Genomic DNA, 18,606 nt, shown 5'->3' on the forward strand with positions numbered 1-18,606 from the left:
TCACACATGATATCAGTGCATTAAAACAAACCCAAAGAGGAGACAACAGTATTTTCTCCAACAGGGGGTGTCGGCGTTCTGGCGATTTACTCGGAAGGCTTCAGTAGAACAGTAGGGACACGGCTCTATAATTGCCCAACATTTCGCAGTTCATCTACAGCCAGTTTAGTGCATGTCCAGTGTCCACTGCGAATGCGTTTGAGAAGACAGCAGCTCTCTAACGATGGAAGGTAACATACAGAAGCTCAATCTGAAGAGGGAAGTGGGGCTCATAGCAGGTGTATCATTTATTGCTGGAACCATGATAGGTTCTGGGATTTTCATCTCCCCCCAGTATGTGCTGGCTGATATCGGCAGCCCTGGGGCAAGCTTTGTAATCTGGACTTGCTGTGGGTTGATATCCATGTTGGGAGGGCTCTGCTACGCTGAACTGGGAACAGTCATACCAGAGTCTGGAGGACAGTTTATCTACATGCTGCGGACGACAGGGAAAATGGTGGCCTTTATGTTTTATTTCAGCTTCATCGTGGCCATGAGACCTACCATTGCAACATAAATTGCTCTGAGTTTTGCAGAATATGCTGTTGCCCCCTTCTACAGCGGCTACACCCCCTCCAATAGTGGTGGTAAAAGTAAAAGTTTTACAACTTCAGTCGAGTTAATATAACATCTAAGGAATACTTTGAGCCCTTTTTATTATCTTTGGATTACATTCTTCAGGTGTCTCTGTTACATCTGCAGTGTTTTCCCAATCATCGCTCCGATATGACCATGACGGACAAAGAACCTAAAGCCCTGAAAATGAGGCGGGAAATTGGGCTGATTGGTGGTGTAGCACTAGTATCAGGAACCATGATCGGATCCGGGATATTCATGTCCCCTCAGTTTATAATGGGCTACGTTGGAAGCCCTGGAGCAAGTCTGGTGATCTGGGCTCTCTCTGGAGGTCTTGGGAGTTTACGCATCCACTCAAAATGTGCGCTGTACACTTAGATTTAGCTTACATCTATGACCATCAGAGGATCTTTGGAGTGAGAGCTGTTTCTGTACATACTACTGACAAAAAGTAATTGCATTTTTTTGGACGTCACAATAATAATAAGTCCATGTTAATGAGATAGTTTAGCTGTATAAAGTGGCACAGCTGGGCAAGGTTTGCACCCTCCCCTGGAGTGAGCAAAGATCAAAACTCTTAATATTCGAAGGCAGCCTAACGACATCCAGGGGTCAAGTGGACAATAGAAAATGTGGTTTGGGCACAGTAAACTCACTATTGATATGTTCTGGAATTTCATTGGGATTGGTTGGGACAACTACATTTCCAGTATTGTGCCATTCTTAGAATTCCCTGTGGAAGCTAAACTAAGATATGCTAGAGAACTATTACTGGTTCTGACTGTTTTTCTACGTGGACAGAATATTTTTAGTACATCCGAGGGTCATATGAACTCAGGTGTCTCTTTTTATTGCAGATTATGTGGTTTTCATGGCTTCATTAAGCAATACATTTCAGTGCACACTAGATTGCAGGCAGTGTAAAGTTGCTGGAAAGAGAAGTGTTAGGGTTAGCGACATTATGACCAAGGGGGGGGGGGAGGTGTTGCAAGTGGCCAGAACAATTTCCCATAGTCTTGAAGACTGGAGACCAGACACCGTTCTGAAAAGTGTTGTCACTTCACAATGTTCTCAATAAAACCTCTTTGATGATGATGCTTCTGGAGTTTTTTGGCCAATAGGAATCAAGGTAATTGCATCGTCTTCTCTTCCATGGAAGAACTTTTTGTGGTACAACTATTACTTTATACATCCATGGATACAACTTGATTGGACAGTTTGAAGTATGTCTCTTTTGTTGCTAACTTAACATTAGATGATTATTTGCCAATAAACGTGTGTTTGTGTGTCGTAATAATCTTTTACTGACGTTACCCTGTTGTATCTTTCCAAACTTGGTAATAATGGAAATCTGTTGATAGCCGGAAGAAAATTTTGTCTTTTTTCTTTATTTTCTTCGCAGAGTTTACCAGAATACTTCATTTACATGTTAAAATAAATCTTCTGGGGGAGGATGCCCCCCTTCAGGGGTTTTGGTTTACAAACATTTCACCTTTTCCACATCTTGTGAGTTTGCAGTTAACAAATCTCAAAGTTTCTGTCAGGGTTGAGTAAGCAGGCAGGACCCAAATGCAGATCTCCAAGAATATTCCTTTATTTCAAGGTACGAAGTAGAACACAGATCACTACCCTGTGACACAGTCAAATACCAACAATGAACCAACCATGACAGACAGAAAAACCAGAACTAAAATACACACAAGACCAATCACACAAACAAGACACAGGTGAGGAGGGAGGAGAAAACCCAGGGGCACCAGGTGAACACAATCGGGCACTCAGGCAGGACAGGGGTGAACACCTTTCAAAACAAAACAGGAAACAAAAGACAGAAAAAGACAAGACAAAACCCAACACAGACAGATCGTAACAGTACCCCCCCCTCAAGGGACGGATCCCAGACGTCCCAAAAAGTCCAAAACATTCCAGCAGGGTGGGTGGAGGGGGTCTGGAGGAGGGACGCACAACCAGGACCAACAGGGTGGGTGGAGGGGGTCTGGAGGAGGGACGCACAACCAGGACCAACAGGGTGGGTGGAGGGGGTCCGGAGGACGGGCCCGGAAGGGGTCCCGGGCGGACGGCCCGGGAGCAAGGCAGAGTCCAAAAAGGGGCGAAGGCCACAGCGGGCGAACTCGGGGACCCAGGCATGAGAGCAAAGGCAGTGGTTGGGAGAGTCAGGGGGCCGGGCTCGAGGGCAAAGACCACGGCTGGGGAACTCAAGGGGCCGGGCTCGAGGGCGAAGGCAGCGGCTGGAAGAGTCAGGGGGCCGGGCTCGAGGGCGAAGACCACGGCTGGGGAACTCAGGAGGCCGGGCTCGAGGGCGAAGACCGCGGCACTCAGGGGGCCGGGCTCGAGGGCGAACAAGAAGGCGTCTACGGGACAGCTCCGGAGGACGGGCAGGAAGGCGCTGACGGGACAGCTCCGGAGGCCGGGCAGGAAGGTGCCGACGGGACAACTCCGGAGGACGAGCTGGAAGACGCCGACGGGACAGCTCCGGAGGCCGGGCAGGAAGGCGCCGACGGGACAGCTCCGGAGGCCGGGCAGGAAGGCGCCGACGGGACAGCTCCGGAGGCCGGGCAGGAAGGCGCCGACGGGACAGCTCCGGAGGCCGGGCAGGAAGGCGCCGACGGGACAGCTCCGGAGGCCGGGCAGGAAGGCGCCGACGGGACAGCTCCGGAGGCCGGGCAGGAAGGCGCCGACGGGACAGCTCCGGAGGCCGGGCAGGAAGGCGCCGACGGGACAGCTCCGGAGGCCGGGCAGGACCCAGTATCGGCCGGACAGGAACCGGAGCTGACGGGACAGGCGTAGACGGGATCCAGAACATGACATGGGCTGGTGTCAATGGGACCCCGGATGGAGCAAGGGCTGGTGTCGACTGGACCCCCAACGGAACAGGACACAGAGTTGGCAGGACCCCCGGCGGGACAGGTGTCGGCGGGACCCCCAACAGGACAGGATCTGGTGTTGGCAGGAAATCCGGCGGAGCAGGTGTCGGCGGGGCCCCCAACAGGACAGGACATGGGGTTGGCAGGACCCACAGCGGAACAGGTGTCGACAGGAAACCCGGCGGAGCAGCAGTCGGCGGGACCCCCAACAGGACAGAATCTGGGGTTGGCAGGGCCCACAGCGGAACAGGTGTTGGCAGGATCTCCAACGATACTGGACGTGGAGTTGGCAGGACCCTCGGCAGGAGAGTTGTCGGCGGGGCCCCCAACGGGACAGGACATGGAGTTGGCAAGACCCCCGGCAGGAGAGTAGTCGGCGGGACCTCCAACAGCACAGGACATAGGGTTGGCAGCACCCCCGGCAGGAGAGTAGTCGGCGGGACCTCCAACATCACAGGACATAGGGTTGGCAAGACCCCCGGCAGAAGAGTAGTCGGCGAGATCCCCAACGGAACAGGACATGGAGTTGGCAAGACCCCCGGCAGAACAGTTGTCTGCGGGACCCCCAACGGGACAGGACATAGGATTGGCAAGACCCCCGGCAGAAGAGTAGTCGGCGGGACCCCCAATGGGACAGGACACGGAGTTGGCAAGACCCCCGGCAGAAGAGTTGTCTGCGGGACCCCCAACGGGACAGGACATAGGATTGGCAAGACCCCCGGCAGAAGAGTAGTCGGCGGGACAGGACATGGAGTTGGCAAGACCCCCGGCAGGAGAGTAGTCGGCGGGACCTCCAACATCACAGGACATAGGGTAGGCGTCGGCCGTAGAGCCAACAGGACACGGGGGGCTGGCGTCGGCCGGAGAGCCAACAGGAGACGGGGTGCTGGAGTCGGCCGGACCACCGACAGGAGACGGGTGCTGGAGTCGGCCGGACCACCGACAGGAGACGGGGTGCTGGAGTCGGCCGGACCACCGACAGGAGACGGGGTGCTGGAGTCGGCCGGACCACCGACAGGAGACGGGGTGCTGGAGTCGGCCGGACCACCGACAGGACACGAGGGGCTGGAGTGGAATCCACAGGTGGACTGGAGGAGGCAGGAAATGCAGCAGCAGACGTCAAAGTCGAGACCCGAGCAGCGAGGCCCGGGAAGCATAGAGCCAAGGACCGCTGGCTTTCCTCAAAGTCTCGCCACGCCTGCTCATGTTCCTGAGAAATGGCGTGCTGGAACGGAACAGAGGGCGGAACCATGGCTGCATGGGCCGGTTCTGGAGCCGGAACCATGGCTGTTGGGGCCAGAACTGGGGCTGGAACCATGGCTGTGTGGGCCGGTTCTGGAGACTGAACCATGGCTGCTGGGGCCTGTACTGGAGCCCAAAGCATGGCTTCTGGGGGTCGGGCTGCTAGCCTGGACTTGCGACTCCTTCTCCTAGGAGCCTTTTGGAGGCTCCGTGGACCTCCAAAAGCCAGACGAGTGCCCGCGAACGGCTCCTGGACAGGAGCAGGAAATGGGGAAGAAGCAGGGGTTGACTTCAGACGGAACACACCGAGATGTATGGTGTTAGGTTGGGAGTTGGGAGGCAGGGGGCTAGCATGCCTGGGGCTAGCAGGCCGGGAATCACACGTCGACAGGAAATCCAAAATCCAGTCAGGTAAGAACTTAACTAGAGATGGATCCACTGTTGCCACCTGGTGAGCCTCTGCCAGAGCAGCCTCTCTCTGCTGAACACTGGACGCTCCCCTCCACCTACTATAGCAGCAAGCCAAAGAAAAGGTAAAATGTTGTAATCCCACCTCAAATGGATCTGCTGGGCCCATTTCTGGTTGGTTCATTCTGTCAGGGTTGAGTAAGCAGGCAGGACCCAAATGCAGATCTCCAAGAATATTCCTTTATTTCAAGGTACGAAGTAGAACACAGATCACTACCCTGTGACACACAGTCAAATACCAACAATGAACCAACCATGACAGACAGAAAAACCAGAACTAAAATACACACAAGACCAATCACACAAACAAGACACAGGTGAGGAGGGAGGAGAAAACCCAGGGGCACCAGGTGAACACAATCGGGCACTCAGGCAGGACAGGGGTGAACAACTTTCAAAACAAAACAGGAAACAAAAGACAGAAAAAGACAAGACAAAACCCAACACAGACAGATCGTAACAGTTTCTCTTATTACTTTTTACTGTCAGTCAGAGAAATAACCTTGGAACAAGCATTTATTTTAGAGATATTGTGCCTCAATTTTGCAGACAATCTCAGACTACTTATTTACACTGACATCTAAACCCATAATTATTTAACATTCTTTGCAGTAAAAAGTGAACACATGATTGTCTGCTAATGGAAATAACTTGATGAAATGACCAAAGTCAAAGAGGAACATGCCTCCGTTTAGGGTCTGCCTCTTAGGACACGGCTCCATAATTGCCCAACATTTCGCAGTTCATCTACAGCCAGTTTAGTGCATGTCCAGTGTCCACTGCGAATGCGTTTGAGAAGACAGCAGCTCTCTAACGATGGAAGGTAACACACAGAAGCTCAATCTGAAGAGGGAAGTGGGGCTCATAGCAGGTGTATCATTTATTGCTGGAACCATGATAGGTTCTGGGATTTTCATCTCCCCCCAGTATGTGCTGGCTGATATCGGCAGCCCTGGGGCAAGCTTTGTAATCTAGACTTGCTGTGGGTTGATATCCATGTTGGGAGGGCTCTGCTACGCTGAACTGGGAACAGTCATACCAGAGTCTGGAGGACAGTTTATCTACATGCTGCGGACGACAGGGAAAATGGTGGCCTTTATGTTTTATTTCAGCTTCATCGTGGCCATGAGACCTACCATTGCAACATAAATTGCTCTGAGTTTTGCAGAATATGCTGTTGCCCCCTTCTACAGCGGCTACACCCCCTCCAATAGTGGTGGTAAAAGTAAAAGTTTTACAACTTCAGTCGAGTTAATATAACATCTAAGGAATACTTTGAGCCCTTTTTATTATCTTTGGATTACATTCTTCAGGTGTCTCTGTTACATCTGCAGTGTTTTCCCAATCATCGCTCCGATATGACCATGACGGACAAAGAACCTAAAGCCCTGAAAATGAGGCGGGAAATTGGGCTGATTGGTGGTGTAGCACTAGTATCAGGAACCATGATCGGATCCAGGATATTCATGTCCCCTCAGTTTATAATGGGCTACGTTGGAAGCCCTGGAGCAAGTCTGGTGATCTGGGCTCTCTCTGGAGGTCTTGGGAGTTTACGCATCCACTCAAAATGTGCGCTGTACACTTAGATTTAGCTTACATCTATGACCATCAGAGGATCTTTGGAGTGAGAGCTGTTTCTGTACATACTACTGACAAAAAGTAATTGCATTTTTTTGGACGTCACAATAATAATAACAAGTCCATGTTAATGAGATAGTTTAGCTGTATAAAGTGGCACAGCTGGGCAAGGTTTGCACCCTCCCCTGGAGTGAGCAAAGATCAAAACTCTTAATATTCGAAGGCAGCCTAACGACATCCAGGGGTCAAGTGGACAATAGAAAATGTGGTTTGGGCACAGTAAACTCACTATTGATATGTTCTGGAATTTCATTGGGATTGGTTGGGACAACTACATTTCCAGTATCGTGCCATTCTTAGAATTCCCTGTGGAAGCTAAACTAAGATATGCTAGAGAACTATTACTGGTTCTGACTGTGTTTTTCTACGCGGACAGAATATTTTTAGTACATCCGAGGGTCATATGAACTCAGGTGTCTCTTTTTATTGCAGATTATGTGGTTTTCATGGCTTCATTAAGCAATACATTTCAGTGCACACTAGATTGCAGGCAGTGTAAAGTTGCTGGAAAGAGAAGTGTTAGGGTTAGCGACATTATGACCAAGGGGGGGGGGGAGGTGTTGCAAGTGGCCAGAACAATTTCCCATAGTCTTGAAGACTGGAGACCAGACACCGTTCTGAAAAGTGTTGTCACTTCACAATGTTCTCAATAAAACCTCTTTGATGATGATGCTTCTGGAGTTTTTTGGCCAATAGGAATCAAGGTAATTGCATCGTCTTCTCTTCCATGGAAAAACTTTTTGTGGTACAACTATTACTTTATACATCCATGGATACAACTTGATTGGACAGTTTGAAGTATGTCTCTTTTGTTGCTAACTTAACATTAGATGATTATTTGCCAATAAACGTGTGTTTGTGTGTCGTAATAATCTTTTACTGACGTTACCCTGTTGTATCTTTCCAAACTTGGTAATAATGGAAATCTGTTGATAGCCGGAAGAACATTTTGTCTTTTTTCTTTATTTTCTTCGCAGAGTTTACCAGAATACTTCATTTACATGTTAAAATAAATCTTCTGGGGGAGGATGCCCCCCTTCAGGGGTTTTGGTTTACAAACATTTCACCTTTTCCACATCTTGTGAGTTTGCAGTTAACAAATCTCAAAGTTTCTCTTATTACTTTTTACTGTCAGTCAGAGAAATAACCTTGGAACAAGAATTTATTTTAGAGATATTGTGCCTCAATTTTGCAGACAATCTCAGACTACTTATTTACACTGACATCTAAACCCATAATTATTTAACATTCTTTGCAGTAAAAAGTGAACACATGATTGTCTGCTAATGGAAATAACTTGATGAAATGACCAAAGTCAAAGAGGAACATGCCTCCGTTTAGGGTCTGCCTCTTAGGACACGGCTCCATAATTGCCCAACATTTCGCAGTTCATCTACAGCCAGTTTAGTGCATGTCCAGTGTCCACTGCGAATGCGTTTGAGAAGACAGCAGCTCTCTAACGATGGAAGGTAACACACAGAAGCTCAATCTGAAGAGGGAAGTGGGGCTCATAGCAGGTGTATCATTTATTGCTGGAACCATGATAGGTTCTGGGATTTTCATCTCCCCCCAGTATGTGCTGGCTGATATCGGCAGCCCTGGGGCAAGCTTTGTAATCTGAATTTGCTGTGGGTTGATATCCATGTTGGGAGGGCTCTGCTACGCTGAACTGGGAACAGTCATACCAGAGTCTGGAGGACAGTTTATCTACATGCTGCGGACGACAGGGAAAATGGTGGCCTTTATGTTTTATTTCAGCTTCATCGTGGCCATGAGACCTACCATTGCAACATAAATTGCTCTGAGTTTTGCAGAATATGCTGTTGCCCCCTTCTACAGCGGCTACACCCCCCTCCAATAGTGGTGGTAAAAGTAAAAGTTTTACAACTTCAGTCGAGTTAATATAACATCTAAGGAATACTTTGAGCCCTTTTTATTATCTTTGGATTACATTCTTCAGGTGTCTCTGTTACATCTGCAGTGTTTTCCCAATCATCGCTCCGATATGACCATGACGGACAAAGAACCTAAAGCCCTGAAAATGAGGCGGGAAATTGGGCTGATTGGTGGTGTAGCACTAGTATCAGGAACCATGATCGGATCCGGGATATTCATGTCCCCTCAGTTTATAATGGGCTACGTTGGAAGCCCTGGAGCAAGTCTGGTGATCTGGGCTCTCTCTGGAGGTCTTGGGAGTTTACGCATCCACTCAAAATGTGCGCTGTACACTTAGATTTAGCTTACATCTATGACCATCAGAGGATCTTTGGAGTGAGAGCTGTTTCTGTACATACTACTGACAAAAAGTAATTGCATTTTTTTGGACGTCACAATAATAATAACAAGTCCATGTTAATGAGATAGTTTAGCTGTATAAAGTGGCACAGCTGGGCAAGGTTTGCACCCTCCCCTGGAGTGAGCAAAGATCAAAACTCTTAATATTCGAAGGCAGCCTAACGACATCCAGGGGTCAAGTGGACAATAGAAAATGTGGTTTGGGCACAGTAAACTCACTATTGATATGTTCTGGAATTTCATTGGTATTGGTTGGGACAACTACATTTCCAGTATTGTGCCATTCTTAGAATTCCCTGTGGAAGCTAAACTAAGATATGCTAGAGAACTATTACTGGTTCTGACTGTGTTTTTCTACGTGGACAGAATATTTTTAGTACATCCGAGGGTCATATGAACTCAGGTGTCCCTTTTTATTGCAGATTATGTGGTTTTCATGGCTTCATTAAGCAATACATTTCAGTGCACACTAGATTGCAGGCAGTGTAAAGTTGCTGGAAAGAGAAGTGTTAGGGTTAGCGACATTATGACCAAGGGGGGGGGGAGGTGTTGCAAGTGGCCAGAACAATTTCCCATAGTCTTGAAGACTGGAGACCAGACACCGTTCTGAAAAGTGTTGTCACTTCACAATGTTCTCAATAAAACCTCTTTGATGATGATGCTTCTGGAGTTTTTTGGCCAATAGGAATCAAGGTAATTGCATCGTCTTCTCTTCCATGGAAGAACTTTTTGTGGTACAACTATTACTTTATACATCCATGGATACAACTTGATTGGACAGTTTGAAGTATGTCTCTTTTGTTGCTAACTTAACATTAGATGATTATTTGCCAATAAACGTGTGTTTGTGTGTCGTAATAATCTTTTACTGACGTTACCCTGTTGTATCTTTCCAAACTTGGTAATAATGGAAATCTGTTGATAGCCGGAAGAACATTTTGTCTTTTTTCTTTATTTTCTTCGCAGAGTTTACCAGAATACTTCATTTACATGTTAAAATAAATCTTCTGGGGGAGGATGCCCCCCTTCAGGGGTTTTGGTTTACAAACATTTCACCTTTTCCACATCTTGTGAGTTTGCAGTTAACAAATCTCAAAGTTTCTCTTATTACTTTTTACTGTCAGTCAGAGAAATAACCTTGGAACAAGAATTTATTTTAGAGATATTGTGCCTCAATTTTGCAGACAATCTCAGACTACTTATTTACACTGACATCTAAACCCATAATTATTTAACATTCTTTGCAGTAAAAAGTGAACACATGATTGTCTGCTAATGGAAATAACTTGATGAAATGACCAAAGTCAAAGAGGAACATGCCTCCGTTTAGGGTCTGCCTCTTAGGACACGGCTCCATAATTGCCCAACATTTCGCAGTTCATCTACAGCCAGTTTAGTGCATGTCCAGTGTCCACTGCGAATGCGTTTGAGAAGACAGCAGCTCTCTAACGATGGAAGGTAACACACAGAAGCTCAATCTGAAGAGGGAAGTGGGGCTCATAGCAGGTGTATCATTTATTGCTGGAACCATGATAGGTTCTGGGATTTTCATCTCCCCCAGTATGTGCTGGCTGATATCGGCAGCCCTGGGGCAAGCTTTGTAATCTAGACTTGCTGTGGGTTGATATCCATGTTGGGAGGGCTCTGCTACGCTGAACTGGGAACAGTCATACCAGAGTCTGGAGGACAGTTTATCTACATGCTGCGGACGACAGGGAAAATGGTGGCCTTTATGTTTTATTTCAGCTTCATCGTGGCAATGAGACCTACCATTGCAACATAAATTGCTCTGAGTTTTGCAGAATATGCTGTTGCCCCCTTCTACAGCGGCTACACCCCCTCCAATAGTGGTGGTAAAAGTAAAAGTTTTACAACTTCAGTCGAGTTAATATAACATCTAAGGAATACTTTGAGCCCTTTTTATTATCTTTGGATTACATTCTTCAGGTGTCTCTGTTACATCTGCAGTGTTTTCCCAATCATCGCTCCGATATGACCATGACGGACAAAGAACCTAAAGCCCTGAAAATGAGGCGGGAAATTGGGCTGATTGGTGGTGTAGCACTAGTATCAGGAACCATGATCGGATCCGGGATATTCATGTCCCCTCAGTTTATAATGGGCTACGTTGGAAGCCCTGGAGCAAGTCTGGTGATCTGGGCTCTCTCTGGAGGTCTTGGGAGTTTACGCATCCACTCAAAATGTGCGCTGTACACTTAGATTTAGCTTACATCTATGACCATCAGAGGATCTTTGGAGTGAGAGCTGTTTCTGTACATACTACTGACAAAAAGTAATTGCATTTTTTTGGACGTCACAATAATAATAACAAGTCCATGTTAATGAGATAGTTTAGCTGTATAAAGTGGCACAGCTGGGCAAGGTTTGCACCCTCCCCTGGAGTGAGCAAAGATCAAAACTCTTAATATTCGAAGGCAGCCTAACGACATCCAGGGGTCAAGTGGACAATAGAAAATGTGGTTTGGGCACAGTAAACTCACTATTGATATGTTCTGGAATTTCATTGGTATTGTTTGGGACAACTACATTTCCAGTATAGTGCCATTCTTAGAATTCCCTGTGGAAGCTAAACTAAGATATGCTAGAGAACTATTACTGGTTCTGACTGTGTTTTTCTACGTGGACAGAATATTTTTAGTACATCCGAGGGTCATATGAACTCAGGTGTCCCTTTTTATTGCAGATTATGTGGTTTTCATGGCTTCATTAAGCAATACATTTCAGTGCACACTAGATTGCAGGCAGTGTAAAGTTGCTGGAAAGAGAAGTGTTAGGGTTAGCGACATTATGACCAAGGGGGGGGGGAGGTGTTGCAAGTGGCCAGAACAATTTCCCATAGTCTTGAAGACTGGAGACCAGACACCGTTCTGAAAAGTGTTGTCACTTCACAATGTTCTCAATAAAACCTCTTTGATGATGATGCTTCTGGAGTTTTTTGGCCAATAGGAATCAAGGTAATTGCATCGTCTTCTCTTCCATGGAAGAACTTTTTGTGGTACAACTATTACTTTATACATCCATGGATACAACTTGATTGGACATGAGTTTGAAGTATGTCTCTTTTGTTGCTAACTTAACATTAGATGATTATTTGCCAATAAACGTGTGTTTGTGTGTCGTAATAATCTTTTACTGACGTTACCCTGTTGTATCTTTCCAAACTTGGTAATAATGGAAATCTGTTGATAGCCGGAAGAACATTTTGTCTTTTTTCTTTATTTTCTTCGCAGAGTTTACCAGAATACTTCATTTACATGTTAAAATAAATCTTCTGGGGGAGGATGCCCCCCTTCATGGGTTTTGGTTTACAAACATTTCACCTTTTCCACATCTTGTGAGTTTGCAGTTAACAAATCTCAAAGTTTCTCTTATTACTTTTTACTGTCAGTCAGAGAAATAACCTTGGAACAAGCATTTATTTTAGAGATATTGTGCCTCAATTTTGCAGACAATCTCAGACTACTTATTTACACTGACATCTAAACCCATAATTATTTAACATTCTTTGCAGTAAAAAGTGAACACATGATTGTCTGCTAATGGAAATAACTTGATGAAATGACCAAAGTCAAAGAGGAACATGCCTCCGTTTAGGGTCTGCCTCTTAGGACACGGCTCCATAATTGCCCAACATTTCGCAGTTCATCTACAGCCAGTTTAGTGCATGTCCAGTGTCCACTGCGAATGCGTTTGAGAAGACAGCAGCTCTCTAACGATGGAAGGTAACACACAGAAGCTCAATCTGAAGAGGGAAGTGGGGCTCATAGCAGGTGTATCATTTATTGCTGGAACCATGATAGGTTCTGGGATTTTCATCTCCCCCCAGTATGTGCTGGCTGATATCGGCAGCCCTGGGGCAAGCTTTGTAATCTAGACTTGCTGTGGGTTGATATCCATGTTGGGAGGGCTCTGCTACGCTGAACTGGGAACAGTCATACCAGAGTCTGGAGGACAGTTTATCTACATGCTGCGGACGACAGGGAAAATGGTGGCCTTTATGTTTTATTTCAGCTTCATCGTGGCCATGAGACCTACCATTGCAACATAAATTGCTCTGAGTTTTGCTGAATATGCTGTTGCCCCCTTCTACAGCGGCTACACCCCCTCCAATAGTGGTGGTAAAAGTAAAAGTTTTACAACTTCAGTCGAGTTAATATAACATCTAAGGAATACTTTGAGCCCTTTTTATTATCTTTGGATTACATTCTTCAGGTGTCTCTGTTACATCTGCACTGTTTTCCCAATCATCGCTCCGATATGACCATGACGGACAAAGAACCTAAAGCCCTGAAAATGAGGCGGGAAATTGGGCTGATTGGTGGTGTAGCACTAGTATCAGGAACCATGATCGGATCCGGGATATTCATGTCCCCTCAGTTTATAATGGGCTACGTTGGAAGCCCTGGAGCAAGTCTGGTGATCTGGGCTCTCTCTGGAGTTGTAGCTATGTTTGCAGCACTGTCCTATGCAGAGCTTGGGACAATCATCCAGGAATCTGGTGGAGAATCCATCTACATACTGAGGATCTATGGTTCATGCCCTGCTTTTTTTGCAGCAATCACTTTTGTTGTGGTTGTGAAGCCGCTTGGCATTGCAGCAATGGCGATTAGCATTGGAGAATATGCTCTAGCACCCTTTTACAACAGCTGCCAACCTCCTGATCTGGTAGTGAAGTGTGTTGCAGCTGTGGCTATACTGGTCGTTGCCATAGTAAACATCTTGAATTCCCGGATTGCCGTCAGAATCCAAGTGGTGTTCTTGGTGGCCAAAGTGCTGGTGTTGACATTTATTGTTATCGGAGGAATAGTGAAGCTCATACAGAGCAGCAGTGTCATTGTGGAAAATTTGAAAGTTGAGAATGCATTTAAAGGCACTCAGTACTCTTTGAGCACTCTGGGAATGGGTGTTTATCAAGGACTCTGGTCTTACGCTGGGTGGTACAACTTGAACTATGTCACTGAGGAGCTAAAAAGACCTGAGGTGAGACTGTAAAGAATTGGATTGTTGCATGAAGACACTGTCAGGACATGTGTTTGTTTGCTGCAATTGTAGTCTTATCTAACTGTGACAAATGTGTGTGTCTGTTAGTGTTATTATCATGTGAGTGTGTGCAGTGATTGTAAAATGTGAAAATAGATTATCTAGGTTTTTTTTAAGATTGAATTTGGTAATTTTTATATCAAAACAATGATTGTAGAATATTATAATGCTTGACAAAAGTTGAAGCAATCATTTCTTAGAAGAGATTCAATTATTAACATCTTGCCTAAAAGAAAAAGTGAACCTTGTTGGAATTTGGGCATTAAAAAAGACGTGTCATTGGATGATCGAATCCTATCGTTTGCCTTTTATTGACAATTGTAATCGGGAGGAAACCTAACATTTGATGACTGTCATAGTTTTACTGAAAAACTTCATAACCTTATCACTTTGTTAATGGGACAGGATTGGTGCCAACATTTTTAAACGTGCTTTGTCAAAGCAGAAAAATACTTCAGTTAAGTATTTTAGGTCAATCGATTATTCAAGTGTCAAAATTACAACTAAACATCATGCTATCTCAAACATAAAAATGATGTTGCCTTTTTTCTTCCAGGTGAATCTCCCCAGGGCGGTTGTGATAGCCATTTCTCTGGTGACTGGCTTATACCTGCTGGTGAATGTGAGCTACCTGACGGTTATGACGCCAAAAGAGCTCATGTCCTCAAGCGCTGTAGCAGTAACCTGGGGGTAAGACAGCATCTGATATTGTTTTAATAGATTCAGGTAGACAGATCCAGCCTGTTAACTTGACATGCTATTTTGACTGTTAAAATTGCTCATTTCAAAGGAGCATGGAAAGAGTGCACTCCTGTGACATCACACAGTGATTTTTCAAAGAATACATATGATGCTAATTCGGAGTTTCATATTTGTATATTTGGTTTCTTCTATAACTTGGGTACATGTTTAATGTTAAAAAAACACATACTTTTTGTCATAGTGTCTGTCTGAATACATCTATGTACCCTATGTCTGAAACTTTGGAGTATTTATATAGCATTTCAACGTTGCACATACATTACCCAAAATGCAATATGAGCACAAAAAGTTGGTTCTGATGGTGTGGTGCAGAAGTGAGTCCTAAAACCCGGATTTCAGTTAGCATTTTACCACGTCCGATTTCCTTGTCTCAAAGTCGACGGTTTTTATTTTTGTACGTGTTTGTGGCTAAAGCTAAAAATAAGGTCTGTGTTTAACACAAGTTTTGTTCTAAAACATAAAATACGTCGTAGAGATTACCTTGCCAAACAAAACGTTTTCAGTTAATCTTCAGTCCAAACATTTTCAGGACAAGTCTGAATAAAATTCCCATGTTTACACTTTCTATGTACTGCAGCATGTGGCTTTAGAACATTGGAAAGGTTCCTGTTGCAACTTTTGTGAGAACTTGTGCCTTTTTCCACAGGAACAAAGTGTTAGGAAGCTGGGGCTGGACCATGTCTGTGGCCGCAGCGTTGTCTGCTTTCGGCTCACTGAACGGAACGTTCTTCAGTGGGGGCCGTGTGTGCTTTGTTGCTGCCAGGGAAGGTCACCTGGTTAGCATCTCCACTTTATGATTAAAATAATAGTTAGATTGTTCAGGAGCATAAGCGTGACGATCTTCATGCACTGACTTGTGTTTACTCTCTAGCCAGATATCCTAGCCATGGCTCATGTCCGCAGACTGACTCCATCTCCAGCGCTGATCTTTACCACTGTGGTCTCTCTTCTGGTGCTGATCCCCGGAGACTTCCAGAGCATTGTCAACTTCTCCAGGTGAAAGCTGGGTCTGATTTGCATGTGTTTTAGGTTTGTTTTGAGGTGATTGGTTTTCAGTTTAACAAATACATATTTAATAGTAGATTAAAAACCCTAATCCTCACAAAAAAAACACAAACTAAAGAGGGTTTCAAGTATCTTAAGTATTCAATATGAATTAATTAATAGATGTATCCAGTGTATCCTAAAAATAAAAACCATGACTGTATGGTCAGCACATGACATACGAGGACGTTTAAAGATTAGATTCCCATAGTCCAGGAATGGACGCTTCGTTTTTTCTAGTTTCATTCATGAATGATCCCTTAACCATCAAATACATTTTGGAGGTTGTGGGTATTGCCAGTTATGGATAACTAGCCTGCATGATAATAACAGTACAAAGGCTGTGTGAAGGATTCCCCTATCCTGACAAAAGCCCCAAAAGGCCCAAAAACATGACATAGAGTTATAGAAAATAGATGTCTGGTATTTTATCATTTTCTGCCTTTGCATGTATTTAATGTTGACATTTCTTCCTTATTACATGTTAGTTTCACTGCCTGGTTTTTCTATGGCATCACCCTCTCTGGACTTGTCTATCTCAAGATTAAGAAGCCGGAGCTCCCCAGGCCATACAAGGTCCGTATCACACACATTCAATCTTAAAGAGGCCCTATTATGCTTTTGGGGGTTTGCCAGTATAGGTTTTAGTTCATGTAAATGGTCTGCAAAGGCTTAATCCCAAAGATCCCTCCAGAGGGAATTCTCCCCCGCCCCCACCCCCCCATAGTGACATCACTATTTAAGGTGCTTGCCCCACGGGAACGCATACGGCAAAACGCATAGGATTAACGCAATTGCAATCGCAAAAAACGCGCAATATACACCGGATAGTGTCTGTTCACACGAGACAGCTCCGTTTAGCTCCAACCGCTGGAAAAAGCTGCAGTACATATGCCGAGCCTGTACGTGGCGCTCTAACTTCCTCCACAAAAGCAGCGAAGAAGCTAGGTTGTCATGGTTGCCCTTCTGTTTATTCACCGTGGTGGGGGCCGAGGGAACCGGGCAGAGTTTTTCGCCGGTCAACGTGTGTAAAAGTTTAAATCTTCCGGACAAAATTATAAAAGTGCCGGTCAAAGGTCTTCTTTGTTATTTATTAAGCTTTAAAACAAATGAATAACGACTATATATAATAATAAAATACACGGAGCCTGGCCTCTCTTTTTCCTCTCTTCTGACAGCGTCAGTGTCTGTCTCATGCAGCAGCTGATCCAGTAATGAGTGACCCGGCCGACAGTAACAAATAAACATATTTATAACTAGTTTAGGTAGTTTGAGAGGTAATTAAAATAGCTAAGGGTGATGATCTGACTTGAAGTGTGTGTTTTTGCTCCTCCTGCCATATTCGGTCGTCCTAGTGTGGCAGAATGGTCTATATGACACTAAACAGTTACGCAAACGGCCGTATGCGTTCCCGTGGGGCAAGCACCTAACACTCCCGCTTCAATTGGCTAGCTCTCTAACACATTGTACATGATAAGTGTAAGGGGTGGGACGTTTTGGACACATCTCTAAGCGGTTGAGCAATAACAACAGAGCTGGCCAGCTAACCAATCAGAGCAGACTGGGCTCTGGTTTCAGACAGAGGGTGAAAAGAGGTGCTGCAGCACAGGCAGTATCAGAAAAATAAAGAGCTTTCTGAACATTAAAGCATGTCAACATGTCAGAGTAGAGACACAAAATACAAATATATGAACCTGAACATTTGCATAATAGGGCCCCTTTAAACACCATCAACATTAACATTTGTCTTAACACGTATGAGAATCTGTCTCTCTTTTTCCACAGGTTCCCATTATACTCCCAGTCCTGGTCATCATTGTGGCAATATTCCTTGTTCTTGCACCCATCCTAGACAACCCTCAGATAGAATACCTCTATGTGTCTTTATTTATCCTCAGTGGAGCTATAGTGTACGTTCCCTTCATCCATTTCAAGCTCTGCCCAGGGTTGCTGACCAAGCTAACAGTGTTCCTGCAGCTCTTCTTAGAGGTGGCCCCGACAGAGAAAAAACCTGTGATATTGGTGGAAGAATCCAGAAGAAAAGGCTGTTGTTCCAGTTTTGTTGCTTGTGCTTTTCAACTACACCTGTTTTTTGCAATGACACTCATGAGATGTTGCGGTTTACATTTGGTAGCAACTTACTATTACCTCTTGTTTGTCATTGATGAGTTGTTTGTCTTTGACTTTTAACACTCTGATATGTGTTGTCTTTTTGCACAGGTGCATTTAGCTGATGCGAGCACAAAGAAAAACTAGTACATCTGTATTCAAAATGTCAATCTATTAGAAGAAGGGTAAAATATGACATGTTGCTGGACAGCCTGTGTACCTAAACACCTGAGAATTCCTGTGCTTTTTGTTGCAAGATTTCTTTAAAAACATTTTGATCTGGAAACTTTTGCAAATTAACATTTATAACAAGCTCAAATGAAAATAAACACAGGAATTCCCAGGTTATATATAGGCCATATATATATATATATATATATATATTTAGAAGTAAACGCAGCAAATCTACACTTAAGAAGCTGAAACTGTGAAAATTAGCAAATAAAGTTTTGTTTTCACTCACTTTAGTTAAGTGTAGGTTAATCCA

At 45.0% G+C, this 18,606-nt stretch overlaps 1 protein-coding gene across 1 annotated transcript; it reads left to right on the top strand.

The window, feature by feature from the left end:
* Positions 1 to 13,390: 13,390 nt before the first annotated feature.
* LOC117486654 (b(0,+)-type amino acid transporter 1-like) lies at positions 13,391 to 18,266 on the top strand. The gene is made up of 7 exons (XM_034135160.1): positions 13,391 to 14,144; positions 14,761 to 14,894; positions 15,613 to 15,742; positions 15,838 to 15,962; positions 16,499 to 16,586; positions 17,796 to 18,023; positions 18,231 to 18,266. The coding sequence occupies exons 1-7, from the start codon at positions 13,422 to 13,424 to the stop codon at positions 18,264 to 18,266; spliced, it is 1,464 nt and encodes a 487-aa protein (XP_033991051.1). The 5' UTR covers positions 13,391 to 13,421.
* Positions 18,267 to 18,606: the final 340 nt, after the last annotated feature.

This window comes from Trematomus bernacchii, unplaced genomic scaffold (assembly GCF_902827165.1).
Source record: "Trematomus bernacchii unplaced genomic scaffold, fTreBer1.1, whole genome shotgun sequence".
Lineage (NCBI taxonomy): Eukaryota > Metazoa > Chordata > Actinopteri > Perciformes > Nototheniidae > Trematomus > Trematomus bernacchii.